The sequence below is a fragment of the Epargyreus clarus genome, unplaced genomic scaffold (genome assembly GCF_041222505.1).
Source record: "Epargyreus clarus isolate Ecla_fem2 unplaced genomic scaffold, WU_Ecla_fem_2.2 ptg000002l, whole genome shotgun sequence".
Lineage (NCBI taxonomy): Eukaryota > Metazoa > Arthropoda > Insecta > Lepidoptera > Hesperiidae > Epargyreus > Epargyreus clarus.
The window spans coordinates 7,305,795-7,331,751 of record NW_027332210.1 but is presented as its reverse complement, the minus strand read 5'-3'; the positions used below and the strand labels follow the sequence as shown (position 1 = coordinate 7,331,751).

The 25,957-nt window shown below is 33.3% G+C and overlaps 2 protein-coding genes across 2 annotated transcripts; both read left to right on the top strand.

The window, feature by feature from the left end:
* The first annotated feature begins 273 nt into the window (after positions 1–273).
* Positions 274–3,898, top strand: LOC140746889 (uncharacterized). Its single transcript, XM_073079032.1, has 3 exons — positions 274–1,027; positions 1,257–1,523; positions 1,970–3,898. Exons 1-3 carry the CDS (start codon positions 856–858, stop codon positions 2,173–2,175), a joined length of 645 nt encoding a protein of 214 aa, XP_072935133.1. The 5' UTR covers positions 274–855; the 3' UTR covers positions 2,176–3,898.
* Positions 3,899–8,257: 4,359 nt separating this feature from the next.
* Positions 8,258–16,395, top strand: LOC140745060 (uncharacterized). The gene is made up of 4 exons (XM_073076832.1): positions 8,258–8,421; positions 11,932–12,011; positions 15,290–15,492; positions 16,030–16,395. Exons 1-4 carry the CDS (start codon positions 8,306–8,308, stop codon positions 16,168–16,170), a joined length of 540 nt encoding a protein of 179 aa, XP_072932933.1. The 5' UTR covers positions 8,258–8,305; the 3' UTR covers positions 16,171–16,395.
* The last annotated feature ends 9,562 nt before the right edge of the window (positions 16,396–25,957 follow it).

Sequence of the window (25,957 nt, the reverse complement as noted above, 5' to 3'; positions counted from 1 at the left end):
TTACTGTCCCACTGCTGGGTCTCCACTCATAATGAGAGGGATTAAGCCTTAGTTAACCGCGCTGGCCAAGTGCGTATTGGTAGATTTCACATACCTTTAAGTATTTTTTATAAATATCTCAGCTATGCAGGTTTCCTCTCGATATTTTCCTTCACCGTTAAGTAAATGGTAATTAATTTCTAATACGCACATAACTTTGAAAAATCAGAGGTGCCTGGAATTTGAACCTCGGACCACTCGATCGAGAGGCCGAGGTTCTTAACCGTGACGTGATTGACTACGACGTTCATACATGTCATAGAGGATTTCTCACACTTTTTAGGAACGATCTATGTATTATTGTCTCTGAAGATAACATTCACTAATACAAGATTCTTCACAGTTTACCTAAAACATTAAGAATGTGAGAATAATAGGAACTATAAAATAGAAATATCGAAATATACCTGAGAATTGAAGCCGTACCTCTAGAGTAAAAGATCAAAATTTAAAGAACTAAGCTATTTTATTAGCATGAGCGGTCACGGTCAAGTTCATTAAATTACCTCATTGACATAAATCCACAACGATTATACACCTATCCACACATTAGCTTTCGCCTGTACCCCGATTAACAACTCTTAATTAGTAATTACTGTACCATTGACATGAAATTAAACCGCCATGCTTCATAAGCCATATACCGTATAAAAGTTAGAGACAAATGCTTTTAACCTTAGATTTTCATACGACATGAGACTCAATAGATCAAAACAGATAAAAAAGTTTGTGTAAATCGTAAAAATAATCATAATTTTTAAACTAATAAACATATGAAAAGTGATATAGTAAAAGAATATAAGTTTGAAGATAAATATGATGCCCTATTCGAGTGGTATAATTCTTGATAATAATCATATCGGCATAGTTAAGACTCAGACTGTATTTGGCTTTGCACCTAATCGTGATAACTTTGATACTTTCAATTCTACAGAACCATTGGAATGGATTTTATCCAATGGTCATTTCGATGGAGAAACTTTGCAAGGTAATTTAATTTTGATTACTTTTAAACTACAACTTTTAGACTAGAAATATGTAATTAGTGGAGCTTGAAAATAAAGAGAATAAAGAGTGAAATAAAGAGAATGAAAATAATAAAATCAATGATATTGAATTTCAATTGCAAATTGCAAATTTAATCTAATAGCAATGTATACAATACTTGTTTACCAAATAGATAACCTATATTAATTAAATCCTTTTACTATTTCCAGATGTGAAGTCCTCGAGATCATTAAAACAAACTTCCACAACCACACCAACACCTGAGTCTCGCAGCAAGAAGTCGACTTTACTAGGAAAGAAGCATAAGAAACGGAAGGGAAAAATAAAGAAGTGCTTTTTCAAACTTTTGAAAGGGAAGAAGAAAAAGATCAAATCACACAAAAAATACATGGTCCCGCTAATCCTAGGGCTGTTGGCTGCGAAGAGTCTGTTAATCCCTATAGCCCTGAAGGCCCTCGCTTTTATATCTGCTAAAGGTAAGTTACAAAATAAAAATGAATACACTGTAACAAACAAAATAAGGTCTCGACAGCAGCGCCCATCTTACTTATCACAATATCTTTTGGGCTGGCACCAATAATTATGCACACAGTCGCAATATTTTATTAGAAGCGGTAAGAAGTTTCAGATATTAGCTTATTTGAACACGTGATTTATCTTAAAAGGATAAAACTGTTTATTTTGTGTGCGAGTACAAAGGTACATTTATAAATGGTTTTCGAAATTTGGCTACTCGAATAATGAATAATATGCTGAAAAATACTCTGAATAATATTTGAATAATAATAAATCCTTTGAAAAAGTAATATATTAGACAGTTTATACGAGTTCTTGAGCTTTCCTTTTTTAATAGGATAACCTTTAGTGGAATCAAACTGTATTGAAAATTATATGAGGATATTAATGACGGTGTTATTTTCAGGTCTTATAATGGGTTTCTTCTCTACCATGCTGGCGTCCTTCCTAAGTCTAAAGGGTATGTTCGACCACTCACGTGCCTGGAACCGTAGAGATGACACTAAAACTCAAGTGGAAATCATACAAGTACCAAGCAAGAGCGACGAGCATATTTATTACGATGACCATTATAAAAGAGGCGATTATATACCAATGAAATCTATAAAATAAAATATTAGTCATGTACCTACTTATACAAATATTTTATAATACCTTCTGATGGTAAATGCCTACTGTCGCCCACGAACATCTATAATCAACCCCAGATAATATTAGATTCTTACCCGAGGTCGACCATAAATACACAGCTATCCCAGAGGACTAAGCTGGAATGCATCGAAAAGTAAGTCACAACACAACAACATTTAATATTGCTGTTATTAGGCAGAAATAAGTGTGGCGGTACCGTCGGAGTCGAAGCACTGAGAGTTCTATCACCTTAAATAAATTAAATGTTAATATAAGGTTTATGTATAATGGTTAAAAATAATAGGCTTAATCATCAAGCTTTATATATTATCGAAAATACAACTGTTGGCTTTCTAAATTTGTAGTTGTTTTAGTAGTTGATAAATGCACCTAAATTTAAATAAATAAAGAATCATATATTTTAAGAAAACTGTTATGAATCAAAGTAAACCTTATCTTCTGGATCAAATAAAGCTACAAAATCGTTGATGTTACTTTTTATTGGAATCCCAAATTGAACATCACATCTAATCTATTGTATGATACACCTGTCTTCGTAGAAATGTGCGCTAAACGGGTTGTCTAGAGCCATTGTGCTTTCGGCTATCTTGTCTCTCACTTTGTCTGATACTAAGTAGACCCCTTCCACTACTTTCCTGACTTTTCTTTCTATGAACATCCTCGGGCTGTGCTTGTGGAAGAATGCCTTCATTCTTCTGTGTCTCAGCATCATTTTCCGCTTTATCGGATGTGGTCGACTGAAAACTGATCTCTTCTTCTTGGGGAAGATTCTCCTCTTACGCTTCCCCATTTTGAATTGTAAATCCAATTAAAGTAGCGACTTACTTCTTTGCTACGCTGTGTCTGTAACCATTTTCTGCTGCTCACTTTTAGGTGGTTAAAGAAGAGAAGATTGTAAATACTTTAAAATTTTACATCCTGTTTTTATAATGATTTGCTATTTTCAGTAACGTCAACTAAATTGACACTCTTTCATCGTTTAAGAAAGCACTTGTTTTTCGAGCAGTAACAATGACGGCAAAACTATAAGATCTCTTTGATAAGGATTTTGTGTATTTTAATATCTTTTTCGATTCTGTTTTTTTTGTTAATAAATAAAATATTCAGATTTATTATTTATTAATAGCAGTTATTATTAATAGTATATGTATTATTAATAGCAGTTGAGTTTATTTTAAAAGATTTTTAAGGAGAAATAGATACTTTAATTAATAATTGGAATTTTGTAGGTAACGAAGTCGTAAGAAAATCCTGTTATTATAAAAACACGGGTAATATAACGTAAATGATATAACTGAAAGTATGCCAATGCACTCTACACCCATCAAATTGTGTAATTTCTCCTATTACGACCACGTGGGAGACGAAGTATAGTAACCACAAAAATAAACGATAAATCAGTAGTATCAGGTAGATGATGGTATGTCGACGACCTCGCTGACGTCACAACGATCCACATATGGTATCGACGATGGTCGACTGTTACCACTTGACGTTGAAGACCGTGGTTGGTCGCTGATTTCAGGCGGTCACGGTTGGCGGTCGTAGTTGGTATAAAGCGACAACAGGGACCGAGTATGCAACCTCCAAAGCACGAAAGCTCATAACTTACTTAGAACATTAACATTGAAATATGTTGGTAGATATTTAGATATAATAATATAATAAATTGCTAAATATTGAATTGTTGTTTTTCTAAATAAATACTGTAACGAACTAAATACTATTTAACAAAATGAAGCCCTTTTACAGTTTATAAACGAAATACTTTTAAAAAGAATTTTTATTTTGTTTACGATTATTTAAAATAACACCACAACACATCTAATGGTAGTATTAGTAGAATAAGTATATTAGTAGAGTAAGTATAGTACTTTGAATCAAAGCTTCCTTGGAAGTATTATCTGTCAACGTTACATGTACTGTGGTCAAATCAAATAGAAAGTAAGTGAAGTTCATTACCATGGCCTTGAGCTGCAGGAGCCGATGAACTGATATAGTAAGGGAATTAGGGCCAGTTCACATGCTGTTAACATAGCCATCTGATATTTTATATTTTTCTATTAATTACATTGTTGGTCTTATTTGACCCTTAGTTCGCTTACAGTTTAGCTGTGTTTTGTATATAATTACTCCTGTTTACTCATAAATGTGTAACTTTTTGCTATAGGTCAAATAAGGACTTTTTCGCAAAATTTACATGCATTTATACAATAACTAGCTGATCCGGCAAACGTTGCAATATAAATAAAAAAATGTTAAGGGTGAACAACCTTCATCACTTAAGGGTATGAAAAATAGATAGTAACCGATTGTCAGACCTACTGAATATGCATATAGAATTTGGTGAAAATCGGTAAAGCCGTTTCGGAGGGGTACGGTAACTAACATTGCGACCCGAGAATTTTATACATAAGATTATAGTGTCCACAAAATAGTAAGTAAAATGCAAAGACATAGAGATAGGAATACTTAAACCCATAGTATATAACTAAATTCTTCATAATATTCATTTTCATATCACCGGACCGCTCAATGTAGCAATCGAATAAAAAATGGCGTTACGATTCGTTACATATTATTTTGTAATATTTTTTTATTGAAAGTGACGAAAAAGTTTAATAGGTAGAAAATGTCAAATTTTGATCTTTGATACTCATAGATTGGATTGTTTGGCATTGCACATAATTATTGGTCCCACATTTTTAATGGATGGAGCCATGTAAACTCCATCTTACAAGTATCTTTGGGTGAAAGTTGGGATACGCCCTTGACCTCTTTCGATTGGAATAACAAACTGGGGAACATTATATTATAATAGGTTCCTGGTATTAAAGAAATTGATGTTCTAAGCTCATTAGGGTATGTGAAAGTTTTTGAGATCGACTTTACCAAATTAGAGGTTTATGTAAAGAGTATGCTTCTAAAATGTTTTAAAATTACCTCGATTATATTATTTCTTTATGTTCAAAATTAAAGTAGTTATATTAAGTATGTAGTAGGTGGGTTGAAAGGTGGTGGAAGAAGTATAGTTCGACGGGGGAGGTACCACCTACACATGTATGTTCAGCAGTTCTTGCGTTTCAGTACAAAGATAGGAATACTGGCTGACGCATAGGTAATAGGTATTGAAGGTGGTAGAACCCTTTGTGGTTCGACTCCGGCGGCACCACCGCCACACCTATTTCTACCTAATAACTGCAGTGTTAGGTGCTGCTGTGTTCCGGTATGAAGCATGTGGTAAGGGGACAGACTTTTCCGAGGCATTCCAGCTTAGTCCTCGGTAGCGGCGCATCTGTGGCCAACCTCAGGTAGGAATATCTAATCCTATGTGGGGTTGATTACAGATGTCCATGGGCGGCAGTAGCCACTTACCATCAGGTGGACTGCAAGCTCGTCTGCTACTCCTATATTATAAAAAATAAAATAGGCGACCATCTTGATTTTCCGTAGTGGCAACTCATCACTGATCGGCTTAAGATTCCCTTGGGCAACAGTGACCACTTACATTAGGTTGGACTGCATACACATTTTCGATTACTACTATTCATAATCTGGACTAGAAGTGATAGCCTAGTGGTTAAGAAATTCGACCTCTCGATCGAGGGGTCCGAGGTTTAAATCCCAGGCACGCACCTCTGATTTTTCAAAGTTATGTGCGTTTTAAAAAATAATTATCACTTGCTAAACGGTGAAGGAAAACATCGTGAGGAAACCTGCATACCTGAAACATTTATAAAAAAACAATCTCAAAGGTATGTGAAGTCTACCAGTACGCACTTGGCCAGCGCGGTGGACTATGGCCTAATCCTTCTTATTATGAGAGGAGACCCGTGCCCAGCAGTGGGACAGTAATGGGTTGATGATGATGATGATGATGATCTGGACTGAATTTTTTTAAGTCATCCATTTGCAATATATCATTTGACATATTTAATTTGATATAAAAGACGCTTCGACTATTAACCAACTCGGTGAAGGTCGACCTATAATGCGATTCTCTACTACATATTATAATACTAACGATGTCACCTTCCTACAGCCATAGACCTCTAATCAAACTCAAATACGAATGGATCAGCATAAGGTCGGCCACAGAAGCGTTCAAACTTCTATGCCTAAGCTGGAACGCCTGAGATACGTATACCTTAAACCCTTTAAATAAATTTACCTGACAATGTTTGTTACCCAATATTGGCTTTTTCCGCGAAACCACAGTAAAATTTCACATTTACATTTTGGCAAACAAACTTATGAATTTTCGTCAACGTGCCAAGTTTGGATTGTACTGGAATTTGGGAGCGGAGAAATACAAATAAGATTCCTATTTGGGCGTCCTGCATTTTCTAGATCATAATCTTGCAAACAGGATACATAAATTAACATTATTAAACCAGCCCCAGTTGCTCTATCATAAAATGTTCTGGAAAAAGAAGCAAGTCAGGATCCTCTGAGGAGGTACTACTATCACACTTATTTCTAGCATAAAGGTGTTCATGTGTTTCGATGAAATAGTTACTCTGCTGACATAATGTGGCCACAATCTTAGTCTTCATTTGTTGCAATCTATCTGTTCCGTTACGTTGAAGGTGGTAGAATCCTTAATGGTTCGACTCCGGCGAAACCACCGCCACACCTATTTCTGCCTCACAACAGCAGTGTTAAGCGCTGCTGTGTTCTGGTTTGAAGGGTGTGGTAAGGGAGACATACTTTTCCGAGGCGTTCCAGCTTAGTCCTCAGGGGTCGCGTCGCATCTGTGGCCGACCTCAGGTAGGAATATCTAGTCCTATCTGGGGTTGAATAAAAGATGTCCACGGGCGGCAGTGCCAACATTTCTGAAGCAAACCTTTTTAAATTGGGCAACTGGTTTTTTGTTTATTAAATAACAGAGTAACGAAGGAGCTTGCAGCTCATTTTAAACGATCACTGCCGTCGATGCACCTGTAACCAATTGTTCCTATAAATAACTTGTTCTGTTCTAGAATCTTCATTCTACCAGTCGTTTATCACAGATGCATTTCTTCTGAGGACTAAGCTGGAACGCCTCGAAAAGTGAATCTGCCTAACCACACCCTTAAAACCAAAACAGCGCTACACAGCTAAACGCACCTCGACTTTCTGGTTACATCAAACAAACAATCCTATCACAGATTTTATCGCTTTAGAAAATTTTAAATCATATTTCAATATGATTGTCGTAGAATATTTGTTCATATGGTACTGTTTCTCGTATATCTATAGAAGTAAGGTTGGATTTAGGATGTTCCAATGAAACTTAGTTTGGTTTTTGGTACAGATGTGACGCCTCTTTGTTGTACACTAGTAATACAGCGTAAGCATCCCGTTTGTATGAATGAGATGAAGATCTGTAGCGCGACCAAATGACTTTGACCGTAGAAATAAAGTAACTTCATATTTATGCATTCAGTATTTGTTTCCTAATAAGTGAATTGGTAAGAAAGATTTAAGTATTGTTTTTGATTACAGAGGTAAAATAAAAAGAAGAAACATTATCTTGTAGAAAAATGTTAAATACAATTTGAATCGACAATAAACAAAGTTAAAAAGTAAACATGCTTTATCGTATGCAGATGCCGAATTTTAGGAAGAAAGTAGATTTTTTGTCATGAAAGATTTGTAATATAAAATGTACTGTTGTCATTACCAACTAGGATTCAAATCATAGAGAAATCCTATTTGTTCTTGAAGTTGATCACAAATGTAGTGCTCCTGTTAATAACTAAGGTTAAACTACTATAAATATTATTTCTATTTGAATAGCAATAATCTTAGTGGTTTAATGGTAGTAAACCTGTACACAATTTTATTATATATTTTTAAACATCAAAATGAAAAGAATGGAAAATATCATATAATTTGCAGTGTTTTTGAACATCGCTAACATTTTCCTCATTTATTATAAAAAAAGTCACTTCTCACAACTCCAAGTATCAAGACCTTTCACGCCTAATCCTCAAACCTTTAGGACGCTACCATTACAAAACACGGCGTTCCCTTAATATATAAGCGGGTAGGTCCCGCCGGGCCTCACTTTATCCTCGACCTCAGAGTTAGAAGGACCTCTGAAAAAATGAAAGTGCTGTGTACTTTTCTGGTGGTAGCAGTGGTAGCCTGCAGTGCTGCGGTGGCGCCGAAGAACGAAGATGATGGTAGAATAGAGCTGTTCTCAGGAGTTGCGATTGAGAAGTGAGTTGTCATTTGAATATTGTTTTCTGTGTTACTTAAGTGCATGTAATATTAATTAACATACGTCGGTAAATAACTAAAATGTAAGATTTGAAAACAATATTTTATAGCCTGCGTCGTGACAACCGTAGTGACACAATCCACAATATAGCTTTACTGTAAAAATAGTTATAGGTTTTATTTAAAAAAATGATTTTACCCAGTCACCGTGTTCATATTATGTACATTTTACTTCGTGAAAAGAATCCCAAAAAAGATACTTTTTTACTAACTATTTCCCTGATCCAGTATTTCTACATTTTCTTTTTAAATTATTACTGGCACTCACGATAAAGCCAAATTACTTCCCACAAATGTATTAAATGGTACATTATAAAAAAGTAAACACCCCTAATTTAAACCATCTTGTCTGTCAATTAATCAGTTGATTATCAGATACCCTATTTTACATAGTTATCATGAATCCAAAACTAAGCGTATCAAAGCTTGTTTTATCTCAATAACCACTTAACATTTACCTAATTATGTAAACCACAAAACATATGTCCTTTAAACGTCATTTACACTTTCTACACTTTAAAGTGAAAATCCAAACACAATGGATTCAAAGTGTTTCACTAATTCCTCCACCCGGACGTTCGACGTTCACGGTTAGTTAAACCAGTGTTAGTAGCTTGTACTTTAGTTAACTGAATAAAATACATCGTTACAAGGAATAATTATACCTTTAAGAATATGTTTCACATCGGTGGCTCTACAAGAATAAGCTGTGACTGTCTTTAACAAATGAGCGCTACCACCCAAAACTGTATGGTTTAGGATCTTTATTAATATTTCTCTTAATAGTTGGGGAGCCCAAGAGGGGATTTCGGGAGTATCTCGAGCGCGTCAGACTAAGATATGGGAGATACTCTGTAGAGTATCCTACCATAAATGAACTTTCAAACTTTTTTTTTTCTAATCGTCAGAATAAGAAACACCCAGTTAAATCGAAAAATTCATATAACCGTTTCTTCATTCTAACGTCTAATCTACACAATCGTATAGGTCCCAATGACGTTCGAGATTCTACACATTTAGCATCATGGGCTCCCCTACTATAAGATTATAATAATCACTTACAATACATAATTTTTTATACAAATAATAAATTAACATTTAACTAGATAAAACTAGATTCAAATCTAGATTCGAATATAACATCGGATGTCCGGATACGTACCCGGTACCTTTTTAGTGACAGATCGCTGATCTGTATCTCGCTATACCAATATCCACCATTATGGCCTACTTAATAATGAATTGATACAAAAAGCAATGATAGTCTAGTGGTTAAGAAACGCGGCCTCTCGATCGAGGGGTCCGAGGTTCAAATGCCAGGCACGCACCTCTGATTTTCAAAACAATGTGCGTATTAGAAATTATTTATCACTTGCTTAAACGGTAAAGGAAAACATCGCGAGGAAACCTGCATACCTGAGAGCTTTATAAAAAATACAAAATCTCTAAGGTATGTGAAGTCCAATACGCACTTGGCCAGCGCGGTGGATTATGGCCTAATCGTTCTCATTCTGAGAGGAGATCCGTGCCCAGCATAATGACAGTAATGTGTTGATGATGAATAATGAATTGATTAATGAAAAGTTTTTGTTACCCTTTTATTGTAAGAGGTGATTAGTGCCAAGCAACAGAACTATTAATAGGTTATCAACTTGTAGATAGTTAATTGTATCAGGCGTTACTTTGCGGAAATCCATGCTATTAAGTTTAAAACTACTTCGCAACAATCCGCTACAAATATGTATGATGGTATATATTTTAAACCATGCAGTATGTACCACCCTCCCTCCCTCAAAGGATGCATGCAGATGCAAAAATTAAAAATATACACCACCATACATACCACCACCAACAAGTGTTTCGCTCCAAAACGGATTATTAAATAACGGTTACTGACTTACGACGGTTAATCGCTAAATTCTTAGCGATTAACCGTCGTAGAGTCAACTTACCCTGATGATGTTCCGTGTATATTTTTAATTTTTGCATCTGCATGCATCCTTTGAAGGAGGGAGGGTGGTACATACTGCATGGTTTAAAATATATACCATCATACATATTTGTAGCGGATTGTTGCGAATTAGTTTTAATTTTAACTTAATATCAACTTGTAATTCAAGTCCAGGGAGTCCATTGGCGGCAGTAGTCTAGCTTTAAAAAATATAATATGTAGGTGGTAAATTACTTGCAAATGGAAATCAACATCATCAATATCTGCTTAGTAAATTGGACACAAAGTTAATTAAGATTGCCCAACTTGAAATACTTAGCAACCCACGAAAAGACAAATATAAATACATTTCCTTTTATATGTATACACCTATATTAATGTTACAATCCCTAACAGCTTTAGTAAGATTAAGCTCTTGATTATTTAACATACCCAAAAGTTAAATAGAGGGATTAACCTTTGTATAATAAATACTATTTATAACTTTCTATACAGTGAAAGTAAAATTTATTGTGTAATTTAGTTTATTAAGCTTTAGTTAGTTTGTCAGTTCAGTTTAAGAGATAAAGACTTAATTACCGTGATAATTATAACAATAATTATTTATGTATGTTGAACATTAACTTAAATAATTTCTGTTGACTTTAATTTGTTATTTCTATTTTATCTAACCATGAACAAAGTCATCCTGTTGTGTTTCTACTTTAAAAGTCGAAGATAGGTGACCAAAAAGCTGGCGGCTATTTTGCACAAAGATTAAGTCTTGCCGTGCAGCAAGGAAACGCCGCCAGCGTTTTGGGAACCATGCCTCACACGGCAATTTTAGATGGCTTATTTTATTTATAATTTTCTTGTATATATTTTGTAAATCAGTCCATTTTTAGTTTATATTTAACATTTAATGTATGTTAGAGATTGAAGTAATTCGATTCTATTTCTGTTATGTTAGTCGCTGCCCAAAATCATTCGGTTTTATTTCTGTTATATGAAATGCTCATAAAAAATATTCAGTTATATTTCTGTTATGTCAGATTTTAGTCGATGTCATTTGGTTAACCTTCTGTTACTACTTACTTTAGCTAAATTAATTAGATTTTATTTCTATTACTAGCTAACCCGGCAAATGTTGTGTTGCCATATAAATAAAAAAGGGTGAACAACCCTTATCACTTAGGGGTATGAAAAATAGATAGTAGCCGATTCTCAGACCTATTGAATATGCATATGCATGCGGTGAAAATCGGTAAAGTCGTTTCGGAGGAGTAATGATTTCTCATTAGGAGTATGTTATATTTCTGTAACAAGATTTTATTTATAGAATTCATAGATCAGACATAATGTATGATCAATGTTATCTAATTATATTTCTGTTTCGTTTGATGTTAGCTAAAGGAATCCATTTTATTTCTTTGATGTGAAACTGTGATTGACATCATCCAGTTTTGTTTCTGTTATGTAAGAAGCTGATTAAGAATATGCTAACATTAAGTTTTCCTCAGGGATGCATCGGGAGAAGAAAAGTTAAACGTAAAGTTCGCACCAGGAGAGCTGAAAGAAGCAGCCAGGACATTCGAAGAAGGTAAGGAAATCTTAAAAAATAAGTAAAGTATTATATCAGTTTGCGACCGCGGGAAAAATAGTAAGGGATGACCAGATGAGCTGATGGACTAAAGAAGGCAGTGGGTAACTTGGTACAAAAGGCAGCGGACTGGCTAAAGTGGGCCTAAATAGCGAATGACTATATCAAGTGGAATTCTAAAGACTAAATAGATATCATCATCATCATCAACAACCCATTACTGTCCCACTACTGGGCACGGGTCACCTCTCATAATGAGAAGGATTAGGCCATAGTCCACCGCGCTGGCCAAGTGCGTACCTATTGGTAGACTTCACATACGTTTGAGATTTTTTTTTTATAAATCTCTCAGGTATGCAAGTTTCCTCACGATGTTTTCCTTCACCATTTAGCAAGTGATAATTAATTTCTAATACGCACATAACTTCTAAAATTCTGAGGTGCGTGCCTGGGATTTGAACCTCGGACCCCTCGATCGAGAGACCGAGTTTCTTAACCACTAGGCTATCACTGCTTTTTATGCTAAATAGATATGCGATTTAATAATATTATGTAGATGTGGTATTTCGTATTGAAGCGTCTTTTAAAAGCCTTAAATCCTTCTTGGTGTATTGACAATAGACTTCCTTAAACCTAGAATCCTTCGTGATTCAACTGCGCTGGCATCGCCACCACACCTCTTTCTGCCCTATAATAGCAATTATACATTTAGATGCGCTTTGGTCTATAAGGCGTGAGTGTGATTTTGAGAACTTTTTTACGAACTTCTTAAATCTCTTTAGAAAGTTTCATCCTTACTAATATTATAAATCTGAAAGTAACTCTGTCTGTCTGTCTGTCTGGTTGTCTCTTCTTCACGCCTAAACCACTGAACCGATTTTATTGAAATTTTGTGCAAAGATAGTCTGAGACCCGAGAAAGGATATAGAATAGTTTTTATCTCGGAAATCCCACGGGAACTAGGGATGGCGATCTAAGATCGATTAATCGGAGAATCGATCTTTTGGACCCAAAACATCGATTATTTTAATCGATATTAGTTAGGATTGAATCGTAAACTATGCATTTGATCAAGTGATGATCTTTAACAAAGTTGAAGGTACGAATTTACAGTTTTATGTATGTTAGTATGTTATATTATTTTCTTTTAAACGCGGGCGAAGCCGCGGGCAAAAACTAGTATAAAATAAATTTACCTCACTAATATACACTTAAAACATACTATGAATATGAAATTTGTATGGCTTATAAAATATCTTGTATATTCTATATTCATGCCATATCAGATAAGAATTAAGAATGAAGTATACGTAATAACGGCGCTGACGTCACGCGCCCGTCACGGCCTTGACCGGTTACGTTCTGTGCGGTAATAGGACATTGACTCTACAATCTCTACATGCTCTCGACTCTACATTCATACGTTAAGGATTGCGAGAGTTTACGTCCTTGGTAGGTCAATTGATGACAATTTTTAACAAATTTAAGACGATGGATAGGTAATATAATGTGTCATTTTCCTAATTTTTACACATCTGTACCTTTAGTATGAGTTTTTCGTTTTGTCAAAAAATACTGTTTTTGTTTTTGTTTACGTATATATAAAAGTATAGACAAATTTGGATTAAGCCTAAAACAGTAAAAAGTCATAAGACTTTTTTCGGATTTAACTAATTCCAAGGATGACTTACAGATTAAGGAGGACTAACAGATTTTTTAATCTATTCGTTTAAACTCTACATATACTCTAGAAATAGTTTAAAAATATAGATCTGTACCCTTACCATGAGTTTTCAATACATCCCACAATTTTACGTTACGTTTACTCAATCCGTTATTCTGTTCCGTTTGCTTCAGTAGACTGAGTAAACGTTACAATAAGCAAGTGCTCAAGTATTTTTGTCTGCCTCACATGGTCGCAAAAAAGAGACACAAAACATAAAGCGCCATTTTGTCAATTTAGACATTTAATGTTACGTTACTGACACTATAGTTCTGATACAATCGGCTAGGGGCGTTGATTGGAAATTGTATGGGCAAATACGTAAACAAATACCAAAACAGTCATATTTGTCAAAACGTAAAAACTCATGGTAAGGGTACAAATGATATTTGCATTTTTTACTACAGGGCATGACCTAAAGTATAATGTTAAATGTACAATTACACACTAGACTCCTACAAAAACACTATTGAAATTAATGTTTAATACAAATGTTGCCTACCTCAACCTAGGAACTGGCAGCCCTGTCGGTCAATGTCCTATTACGCGAGAGAACGTAACTTGTAAGGTCATTGCTTGTGACGTCATCGCCGCGTTGTTACGTATTGTTTACATTTCATATTATGGTTATATATTCGTAAGTTTATACTTTTTATATATATCTATAACGTTGAATGGCACCAGTGTCACACTATTTTGTATTATAGAAGTAGAAAAAAACATGTACCCCCAATTGAAGTGGTTACTATCGCCCATGGACATCTGTTACCAACCCTATATAGAAATACTCGTATATAGGATAGAGTCCTATAGTTTATGTGAAGTCGGCCACAGATCGCTGACCGCTATGTTTTTTTTAATCGTTTTTTAAACGCTTTCTACACTCACAGCCCCACACTAGGATTCCCTAGGTGCCATGGACACTCATATAGACAAATACACAAACACCCAGACCCAGAAACAGAAATCTAAATTCAGCATTGAGATATCTTTCTGGCCGGGGATCGAACCCTTTGCGCGTCAGACCGGTATGGAGACCGCTCCGCCACGTGGGTCATTGGAACGGGTGTCATTGGAACCGTTGGATTTCGTATGATAAATATAATTGTAGGAACTTAGATAAACAAAAAAGTTATAACTAACTTCAATAGCTTATAACGTACAAATATCTTCATAATAAAATTTCAAAAATGCATAAAAATCAAGAGTTATGTTATATAATTTATTATTATTTTAAAATGATCACTTTCCTACTCTGCTTACTATTTAACTTTAGTGAAATTAAAGTTTTTCATATCCATATTGCAATTGTTTATGTCAGTAGTATTTTTTTTATTGTTTAACCTAACGATTAGGCAGACGTACTACCTGATGGAAAATAGTCAACGCCGCCTATGGACATTTGCAACACCACAGGAGTCGCCAATCCATCTCCGGCTTTGTATAAGAGCTTATTTTCCACCTTTTTTTAAAAGCCCCATGTATCTATTGCTAAAATGTATGTCCCTGACGTGCACAATATTTACCTTATACTAATGTTGTTTTTACTTTTCAGCGCGTGGTAAAATCAAGAAATACACACCACTGCTTGCTGGTATTGGAGTGAAGGTGATTGCCGTCGTAGGGCTCCTGTTTGGAGGCCTAACGCTTCTAGTAACTAAGGCCTTGGTTGTCGCGAAATTGGCCTTCTTAGCGGTGGCTGCGTTGGGCATCCACAAATTCCTCAGTGGTGGCAGTTTGAACAATATTAGCGGGAAGGTAAGTTAAGATATAATAGTGTTAAGCACTGCTGTGTTTTAGATTGTCGGGTGTAGTAATGAAGACAAACTACAAACAGAGCGTTCTAATTTAGTCCTCAGGAGGAGCAACGCATTTGTAGTTGACCTTAGGTATAACTGTAATCTGAGCTTGATTATAGACCACGAGCTGCAGTAGTCACTTATCATTTAGACTAAGGAATAGCAACGACAACTACAAGTTGATGTTAGCAGACCTGTGATTTTTTGAGTTCTGTTATAAATTATTGCAAAATTGGAACTAGTATGGTTCGACCAAGTATGTATAACCACCTCTATCACCATCTATTTCTAAAGTGAAGCAGTTTAGCATTTCAGTGTACGGGTGTAGAAGTCATGTGGCTTTAATCATCTTAGTCCTCAGGAGTAACAACCCACCTGTGATCGACTTTAGGTGGGATCCCTATTCTACACGGAGTTGGTTACAGATGTCCATGTGTGGCAATAACATGCCAACAATCTTATTTAAAATGGATGCTTATTTTATAATCATTTACAGATCGCCAGCTTCCAATCATCTCCACAACAATGGTCATCACCAACAGCATCAGCTGGTACTTACCCTTACGCAAGGTCCTCCAACATTGGACTAGGGCAGGATGCTAACGACTTAGCCTATAAGGGACAAATACCTTCGTAATAAAACTTTATAAGATAAACATACTAGATTTATGTCATATAATTTATTATTATTTTAAAATCATCATTTTCCTACTCTGCTTATTATTTAAAATTAGGGCAATATGAGTATTCATATCCATATTGCAATTGTTTATGTCGGTAGTATTACAACCGGTAGCCATTATAATATCAATTCGCCTTCATAATGTATTATCATTACCCTCAGTATGAGTTTTTACGATTTTACAAAAATGACTATTTTTGTATTTGTTTACGTATTTCCCATACATTTCCAATCAGTTCTGATACAGTCCGCTGGTATCGCTATGGGTACAGAATCAGATTCATATCAGCCATATTGCATTTATTTTGGCAAGTATTGTAAATCTGACAATTGTTTGAAATTGAATGAATTGAGAAGTATATTTGACAATTAAAAACGCTTCTCTTATATATTCCATTTTAATATGGTAGACAGTTTGACATAAGAATACCGTGATTTCTTGTACATTGCACTTGTTTATTAATTTTATGTAACAAACCATATTGTTGCCCCTGTCTAGCTATTAGATAACCATATTCCCAATGAAAGAATATTTGGTATAACAGGACCTTTAGGGCTCCTACATATTAGCGTTTTTACAGCGTAGGCGTTTACGTAACGAAGACTGCGACAACGCAGCGCGTACGTTGAGTTGTTCCCTTATCGATTTAGTGCTGTCATTAATAAAATTGGTTCCAAGAAGAAAATACTAGTATTGACACTTTTTATGGAAATAATTACAAAAAAAGCGGTTTTCTATAACTTGATATCAGGATAGTCGTGAATACGCGACGTTGTCGCTGCGACTACGCTCTGCATTTATGTATCTAACGCCTAACGCTGGAGAAACGCTAGTGTGTGTACGCCTGTGAGAAATTGTATTTTTATATTTTAATTACTATACTACCGATAAATCATATTGTCATAAGCGTGATATCATCTTGTGAATGCAAAATTAATTTTACCTTTCCGTATTACTGCAAAATAGAAACCTCAACATGTAATACACAATACAGAGTATTTTTACATTTTTCTGTTGAAATCTTTTTATATAGATAGGAAATTGTGCTTTTCCAATGATCTTATTATTTTTAAGAATTATTTTAAATGCATAGATTAAAATTATAATTTTATGTGTGCGTTATGAAGCTTTAAATTTTATTTTTTGAATTTTATCAAATGCTGAATTTTATGGTGCAAACGTTGTTTTGATTATAATTTTTATAGATAAATTTTATTTCTTTTAAAATTTAATAATTTTTGTATTTCTTAAATACATTATTATAAACATTTTATTTTTTTACTTTGCTAATATTTTTATGATCAATATTTCAAATTAAATCTATATTTTTTGATATTCAATTTATATTTATTAAATTAAATTAAGTTTTAATAAGGATATGATGTATAAATGAAAAACAATTTGGAATGCACAGGGTAATTTGAGCATTTTGGGCATTTTAGCCATATTTATTGAGTCTATTTTATATTTAATAATCATTTTTAAATATTGAGAAAATGTTAAAATAAATGTGTTTTATTTTTTAATGTAAGTTTTATAAATTAAGCTGATATATCTTTTAACAATATAACTTCTGTTGATATTTAATAGTAAATAAATAATTATTTTTAATATATTACATTAATAAGAACTAAAATATATTTTAAAGTTTTTTACGGGTTTTATAGTGTCATTTCATAATGAACCAAACTATTACATTTTAAATATTTATTATAGCATTAAGAAAGTTAAAAATAAATAAATTGTGGTCTTATATAATTATTTGATAAGTGCAATAAGGGGCTATGGAAAATAAGAACTGTACTGAAATAAATTATAAAACTGAAATATAAAGTTTTTTTTTGTTTTTTTCCTTGCCTTATCCATTAAACATATTTGTTTCATGCTTATGATTTCTATATAACATCAATAAAAATATAATGTTATTTCTTTAAGTCAAACGAAACATTTTTATTTATATTATTATCTGCAAATTTTTGCTAAATTTAGAATCACTCTATGGATCTTTATAATATCAGTATATATTACAGAATAAAACGAAATAAATATCAAGTAAGACTGTCTTTAACCTTCATACTAAAACATACAATGTGAGATATTGTTTCAATACCCAGTACGCTTATGAGACAAGTAACGCCATCTGTTGAGCAAGCTACACAAACAATTTCTTCATACAACGTGCTCATAAAAATAAGAATAATGTTATAAGATCTACTTAACTAAATATCCTTTGGATAGGAAAGGATTATTTTTCTATTCAAATTATCGTACCTTATTCTTCCGTTTGTAAACAACAGTATATATAAGCTCAATAAGTTGTACTACAGTTACAACAGACTCATAGTCACTGCTACTAATAAAACAGAGTAAAGTAGGTTTTTAACTTTATGATTTTTTTTATTTATTTAATACACCATCGACTTATCATTAGACATTAGTTATTGCAATAATTACAAGTTTAGTTCTATGATTCACCATTACAGGTATATACAACATTCACCATAATTTTACACAAAGAGCAAATGTTAGCGATCATTACAATAAATAGTCTTAATATGAGAGATAAAGAAGATGAACTTTAAGGACAGTGGTATTATTATAAATATGTGCAACAAAAATTATAAATTTATTTATGTTCATTTATGTATCATGTTATGAAATAATAGATTTTTGAAGCTTTATTTAGAACTACTTATGACCTGGTTATTTCAGCGTAGCCTTTCAATCCAGACCTTCTTTATAGAGATATTGTAAGCCCGACTGTGTAGACTGAAGGGTTTACTTAGGCCTACATATCTATATGAAATATTATAAATCTATTTAAAAAAAGCATGATTGGATATTGGTTAAATATGTTTAACTAATAAATAAGTGTTATTAGATTACGTGTCCTATAAGAATTTTCAGAAGTTTATTATAAATACACTGAAAAATATCAGTAATTTTTTAAATACACTATATTTAAACTATTCTTCTAAAAGTATTATTCGTAGATGTGTCGCTATCAAATTAAAGCATAGATACATTGTTACAATTATAGATCTAAAATACAAAATAGTACTTGACTAACGTAAGTCTTGACTATAATAGTGTTAAAACTTATCGATAAATTAAGTTCAATGAACAGAAAGTCGATAACTTTCAAATCCGTTATATAACTATTACTGTCATATATCATAAAGCATATTTTATGAGCGATTACATAAATATATCGAGAAACGTAATTTCTCTCATCCTGAAAATCATGACATACCCCCTCTACAGTTATTTAGAAACTAAACAGAAATGATGTAGAGACCCACTTTTATACTGGTTTTCAATTGCTGAGCGCGTGTAAAAAAGAATTACCTACCATCTTCACACACACGATAACAATCATATGTGTATACAAGCGTCTGTATACGCCTTTCACTAACTCACACTTGTATAACACGCTTGGGACATAGAGTGCATGGAGTAGAATTTTTGTAAACATTTTTATATATACTTACAGAAATAGGAAAAATAGAATAAAGAACTTAATGTGTATTTTTACCAAACTTTAATGAAAATTGACAAATTCATTTACATTATTTTCTCAAAAGTTCGAATTTTATATCGAATAATATTTTAAATTGCTTCACTATCGGTTACTAATGTACATATTCTATCTTAATCATCCTTATAACATAGTGCGGGTTGTAAAATTTTATCCCTAATAATTTTACTAAATTCGTATTAAACTAGATCATATAAGTCTTGTACCCTTATAATCCCTACCCTTGCAATCCGAACCAAAGCTAAAAATAAAAACTTAAAACAATGTTTAAGTTTTTACAAACAAAGTTAATGTTATTATATCTATTAAAAAATATGGGATTCATATGTACATTTTCAATAAATTAGAGTTCATATAATAGCTTTTTATTGTTTAATCCATATATTAATTTCTCATTATTTAACGAAATATATTGTATTGCGACATATTGTCGCAATCAAATGTTTTCAATTCCATGTAATCAAAATAATAATATAAATAATAAAAAAAAAACATATAAATTAATTATTTAGAGACAAAACACCTAGCCGTGTTGTATTTATTTAAAACCAGTTTACAAAATATTTAGTTGAACACCGTCTCTACAGTTTTCCGAAACCTCAACGCGGATCCAACCAACTTTCTCTACCACTACATAGAAGTGTGTATGTGTGGGTGGCACTTTCACTTTACGCTACGTTTTATTTTATTGCCGTTCATTATTTTAATGAAATATTAATAGCCACAGATCATGTGACATCGGTTATGAGATTTTTGGAAAATGAAAACAGAGACGTATTTTTTGACGGAGTTGTCACGATACCGGTCTGACATGCAAAGGGTTTCAGGTTCGATTCCCGGCAGATATTTGAATGATATCTGTTCTGATTCTGGGTTTTTATGATGAGGCAGACAAATGTTTTTGTGTGTGTCCATGGCACCTATAACACAGGGAATCCAAGTGTGGAGCTACGAGTGTAGAAAGCGTCTTTTTAACTCAATGATTTGAGTTGAACATTACACATTCTACAATAATATTACCTATTAAACTCTCTATTGTTGAATACCAATGATCAACGACAATAATGGACTTATTATACAATAATGGCATGTACATTGTACATATATAATATTTTTATACACATAACTATATAACAGCATGCTGAAGATGATAAGCAATAGAGTTGACTGTAGTTATATTTCTCATTGCAGCTTTCTTCATTTAATTGTTTTACGTATCAAACGTAAATGAGCCTTTGTAACTATAAATAAATAATTAAATTATTATAAGTTCAAAGCGATAAAATTACTTAGTATAATAGTAATACAGAGCTATATAAGCAATTTAATAAGACATTAGTCTGAAAAACTATTTTCTTTGCGAATTTATCCAATGAAAACATTACAAGTATTGGAAGTTATTTGTGCTTATTTTAAAGATCATATTTTACTTACTAAAGTTATTTGAATCGGGATTAGGTATTGATTCCTAATAGTAAGTAGAGTTTTAGGTTCGATCCCCAAATAAGCAGATATTTGAATGACGAATGTAAATATCTATTATCCGTCTAGGTATTGTAATTCAGTTTATGTATGTTTTAAATACTAAAACATACGCAATCTTAAAGTTGATTTATGAGTGTAGAATGCTTCTTCTAATTTTCATTTTGTAAGTAATCATGCCTAGACACACTTAAATTTGTCAATAAAAACCGCCATAAATAAAACTTCTCTTAGATTTAGGTTTGGTTATGTTGTGCTTTGGTTGTTGTAGACAAACCCGTTTTTTTAATTCTAAATGGCATCAATACAAAATGTATAAATATGACTGAATTTATAAATGCAGTTCACTTTATATTAAATGAGTACTGCTGCCCATAGACATCTGTAATCAATCCCAGATAACATTAAGCCCTACCTGAGATCAGTTAAAAATGCGTTGCTACCCCTGAGGACTAAGTTGGTACAGTAAATACCTCGGATAAGTATCTCTTTGTTACCATACCCTTCAGACATAGGTGTAGCGGTGCATCATAACTGTTCTAGCTCCTTCAGACAACGAAACATTCAGCTAGAGCCTGCTTTAATGCAGATTTTTAAAGTCATTCTTAAAAGTTTTCCCTGAGTACAAGCAAATAATAACAACTAATTGGTTTATGTTGATAGCTTATATAAAGTACCAAGAAAGGTATGTAGTGTATGAAATCTTCGATGTTTCATCACCACCACGACCGAGCACATTTCTTTCTATATTAAGGTACTGGGTTCCGGTTTGAAAGGTTTTTTTAACAAACTCTGAAACGACGAACTCTTTGTGCTTAGTACGTAACTGATGATATGATGTGTGCAGTGATCACTTAAGATCAGATAGTGATAGTCTGCAATCTTGTTTGCTACTTCTGTATTTTCCTTTTTTCTGCAAGTACCATTGCATGTTCTATATTAAGCATCTTGTTAATTTTGATACAATTTGATTTATGTTACAAGATACATCTACTGTGCTTAGTATAAGTATGAATTCAACAATCTTATTCAACAAACACAACACTCGTCTTTACTTAAACTTTACTAGCTTGTATATAACTAAACTGTAATATTTACACAACATCTCTCGTTAACTCATGCTTAATAGCTTAAAAGAAACGAAGAACGAAAATGTATTTATACTAGAAGAGACAATTATGACTGATATTCAGACTACTTTTGTAGGTTCTAACAGAAGTCGGAATATCTCTCGTATGTCCAAAAAAAGCCCAGAAATCTTTAACCCAAACGCCGTACAAAAGAAGAAGAAACCATTAAAGTTAATAGCAAACATCATCCATAACATCATCAATACAACTAAGCAGACAAGAATTTTGTAACATTGAGATAAACAACATTATTCCTCGAACCATCTTCATCTACGGCACCTGCAAGCCCATTAGTAGAAAAAATCTTTCACCAGCATCGGAATTTGGAGTGGCGTCCGCTTACGCACCTTTCTCTTAGCTTTCACACCGAGATCAAACAAACAACCTCTTTGCCCTCGATGGGGAAACACCATTAAACAGAACGCCATAACTACACTCAATCTTCACGCGAATAAACCCTTTAAATCCATAACCATAGAGAATATAATAGCAGGCTAGATGGATAAACTTATAGTTGATGAAAACTGGTTTGTGATCGTGGAAACAGATGTTCTCGAAGTTTCCATTTTTTGTATTAATTTTAGCTGCGGCTCGGATTAGACGCCCACCCACTGGGATTTTTATTTTCCATCCGGTCGTTTATTTAAAGAACTAATTTATGGGAAAATAAATTTCACATATGACATAAAAGTTTCAAATGAATGGCACCTTCGCATCTATTTAGAACTGAATAATTTTGGGAAGTAAACTTTTATTGATGCGAAAACTAATTAATATATCAAATTGTTTGATAAATACATACAAGAAACTGATTTTAATTCTAAAGTAATCTCATAAGTATTCTCTTAAAACTTAAACTAACTCTTAAAACTAAATTAGAAAACAAACTTATAGTTTTGCAATTCATCTGAATATTTCGAAGGATTCTATCTCCAATCGATTACAACTCAAGTGTTAAAACAATACCACACGAAGTAAAGACAACATAGACTATTCTTTAACTAAAAACAAAGCTACTTCTGAACCTACTGAAGCCACTTCAGACTTTCTCACAATCCTCCGTTTCCGAATGTTACATAACATTTCCGAAATCAGACCTTCGTGTTTCGCAACCAACGCTAGCCGGATGTGTTTTTTGCGTCCGTCGAAGGTGAAAGTGGCTCGCAAACTCGAAAGTGTGAAAGTGAGCAGGTTCGAGAATGGCATCCGTGACTTCACTTGCGAGGTGCACACAATGGTTGGCATCACGATAGTCAAACACTTGTACACTTGTAAGGTTACTAGCTGTTGTAGTAACAAATCATCTGGTTTTTAGGTATGATCCTCGAGTGTAAAATCCTTAGTATCGTTTCTAAGTTTAAATTTTACTTAACAATTTTTATTTACATATATTTTTCAGAAATATTGGTCAAAAATTTTCTTTGATTGACTTTCCAATCCAAAGAGAACACTGATAACATGATAGTTTGTTATTTTAATTAATCTTTGATTATTTATTTACATTTTATTACGAAAATAAAAGTTTTTTATTAGCAGATCTTTATTTTATTAAAAAGATCCTACCATCCATTCTGAAAATAAACCCATTATTCGATTTTAATACTATTTTCTGTATTATTTTATTCTGAAATTGTATTATTAAATTAATTGTATCACTAATTAACTGTATGTCCACTACTTATATTGTCTGTATTTTCATTTTCCCAACTTTCAACCTCTTTCATTTTCATAATTTATTTCACTTTATAGAAATTTTGTCTTCAATCAGACACATTTAAACTCTAGTACATAATTAACCTTGTCAGTTTAGCATTAACATCCTATAACATCTCCTATTAACTTACTACAAGTAATTATTATTTTAACATTTCAAAACCTTAATTTCTCTACTTTCGGAATTTTATCCTTAACCACAATCTTTCCAATCCCATCATTAATATCATCAAAACTTCTAACTCTAACTCTTAAAACTTCAACGACAAATCCTTTCCAATCCCCTTGACTGACACTGAAAGCCTTATTTCATGAAGTCATGACATCATGCATGACCGCATCCTTAGCAAGGTTATATCACGATGTGAAAGTCGGTCATCGAACCCGGGGCGTGCCACTTACGAAGAAGGCAGTGCTGCTCTCTCAACGAGATAACCATAAGATGGATCTTTAGAAATTCTCAAGTGTTTTCGTCGCGATAACCATTAAAGTATACGTTTACTTATGCATTTAAAATTAATTCAAAAATTTAGTTACGTTACGAAAAAGTAGATTAAATTGAATTATAAATAAAATATTACTTTCTAAATATATATATTTTTTAATATTTTTAGGAATTAATGTAATTGTGATTTTAAGTTTAAATAGCACCTACATTAAAGATATGTTGTATTTTTGCTTTATAACTTCAGGCACTATAATTATTAATCATGATTTATTAAAAACAAAGTTGAGTAGACACAATACATAAGGTTAATGAAACATGCCATCATAGAAATTTAGCGAACATACATAACTTATGTTATTCTTAACTATATCGTAGTATAGAGGCGTAAGGGCAGTAAAAAACACTTACAACTTACAAGTACACAACAAGTACTTTACAGTACTTTTTTACAACTTTCCAAGTACCGAGACGAAACGTGCAAAAATTCATAACTTTCATTTGATATTAAGTACATATTACAAACTTTTGTCATCTTCTGGGAGTGTTGAGGTTTTTTACAATAGAATGAATAATAAGATGTGTTTTGAAAATGATTAAGAAAATACTTTACTTTTTTATAATACAGGGATAGCAGACGAGCATGCACCGGGTAAGAGGCTACTAGCGCATGTAAATCTGTAATCGACCCCTGATATGTTTCCTACCTGAGGTCGACCACAGATGCGCCGCTACCCTAGAGGACTAAGCTGGAATGCGTCGGAAAAGCATATCCCTTATCACAACCTTCAAACCAGAGTACAGCAGCGTGAAACTCTGATGTTATTAGACAGCAATGGCTGTGGCAGTAGAGCCGCCGGAGTCGAAAACCATAAGGTTTTATCACCATCAGCTAAACCTTCACCTAAAAATAACACGACTAGACTATTAGCTATTTACAAATAAACAAACACAGCAACGTAGGTACAGTAAATAGATATAATAGTGTCATCATTATTAAGCTTCCGATCCGATTCAACCAGGAATCAAACCTAGATAAAGATTCTATTCCAGTCAAAACACAGAAAAACGCAAGTAAAAACAATCCGAACATTAATAATAAACTTGACTTCTATAAACTTTCACGGTACGCACATTTCCATTATGTATTTCGAACCTTATATTGTGGAAATAACGTCGTGTTTGTCATCAGTGGCCTGATTTTCCATCCTAGTGGCTCGATAAACATGTATTTATGTATTTGGGATGGTTGAGGAATGTGGACCAGGCTGTCCCAGTTACGAGGCCTAAGACGAGAATTCTAGGTGAAATTAGACGCGTAAGGTATGAAGTTTAGTTTGGAAACTGTGGTTCGAATCCGAAGATACTACAATTATTTCTGTCTATTAAAAACAGTGTGAAGCGCTTTAGCGTTCTTTTGTAGTTAAAAGGTG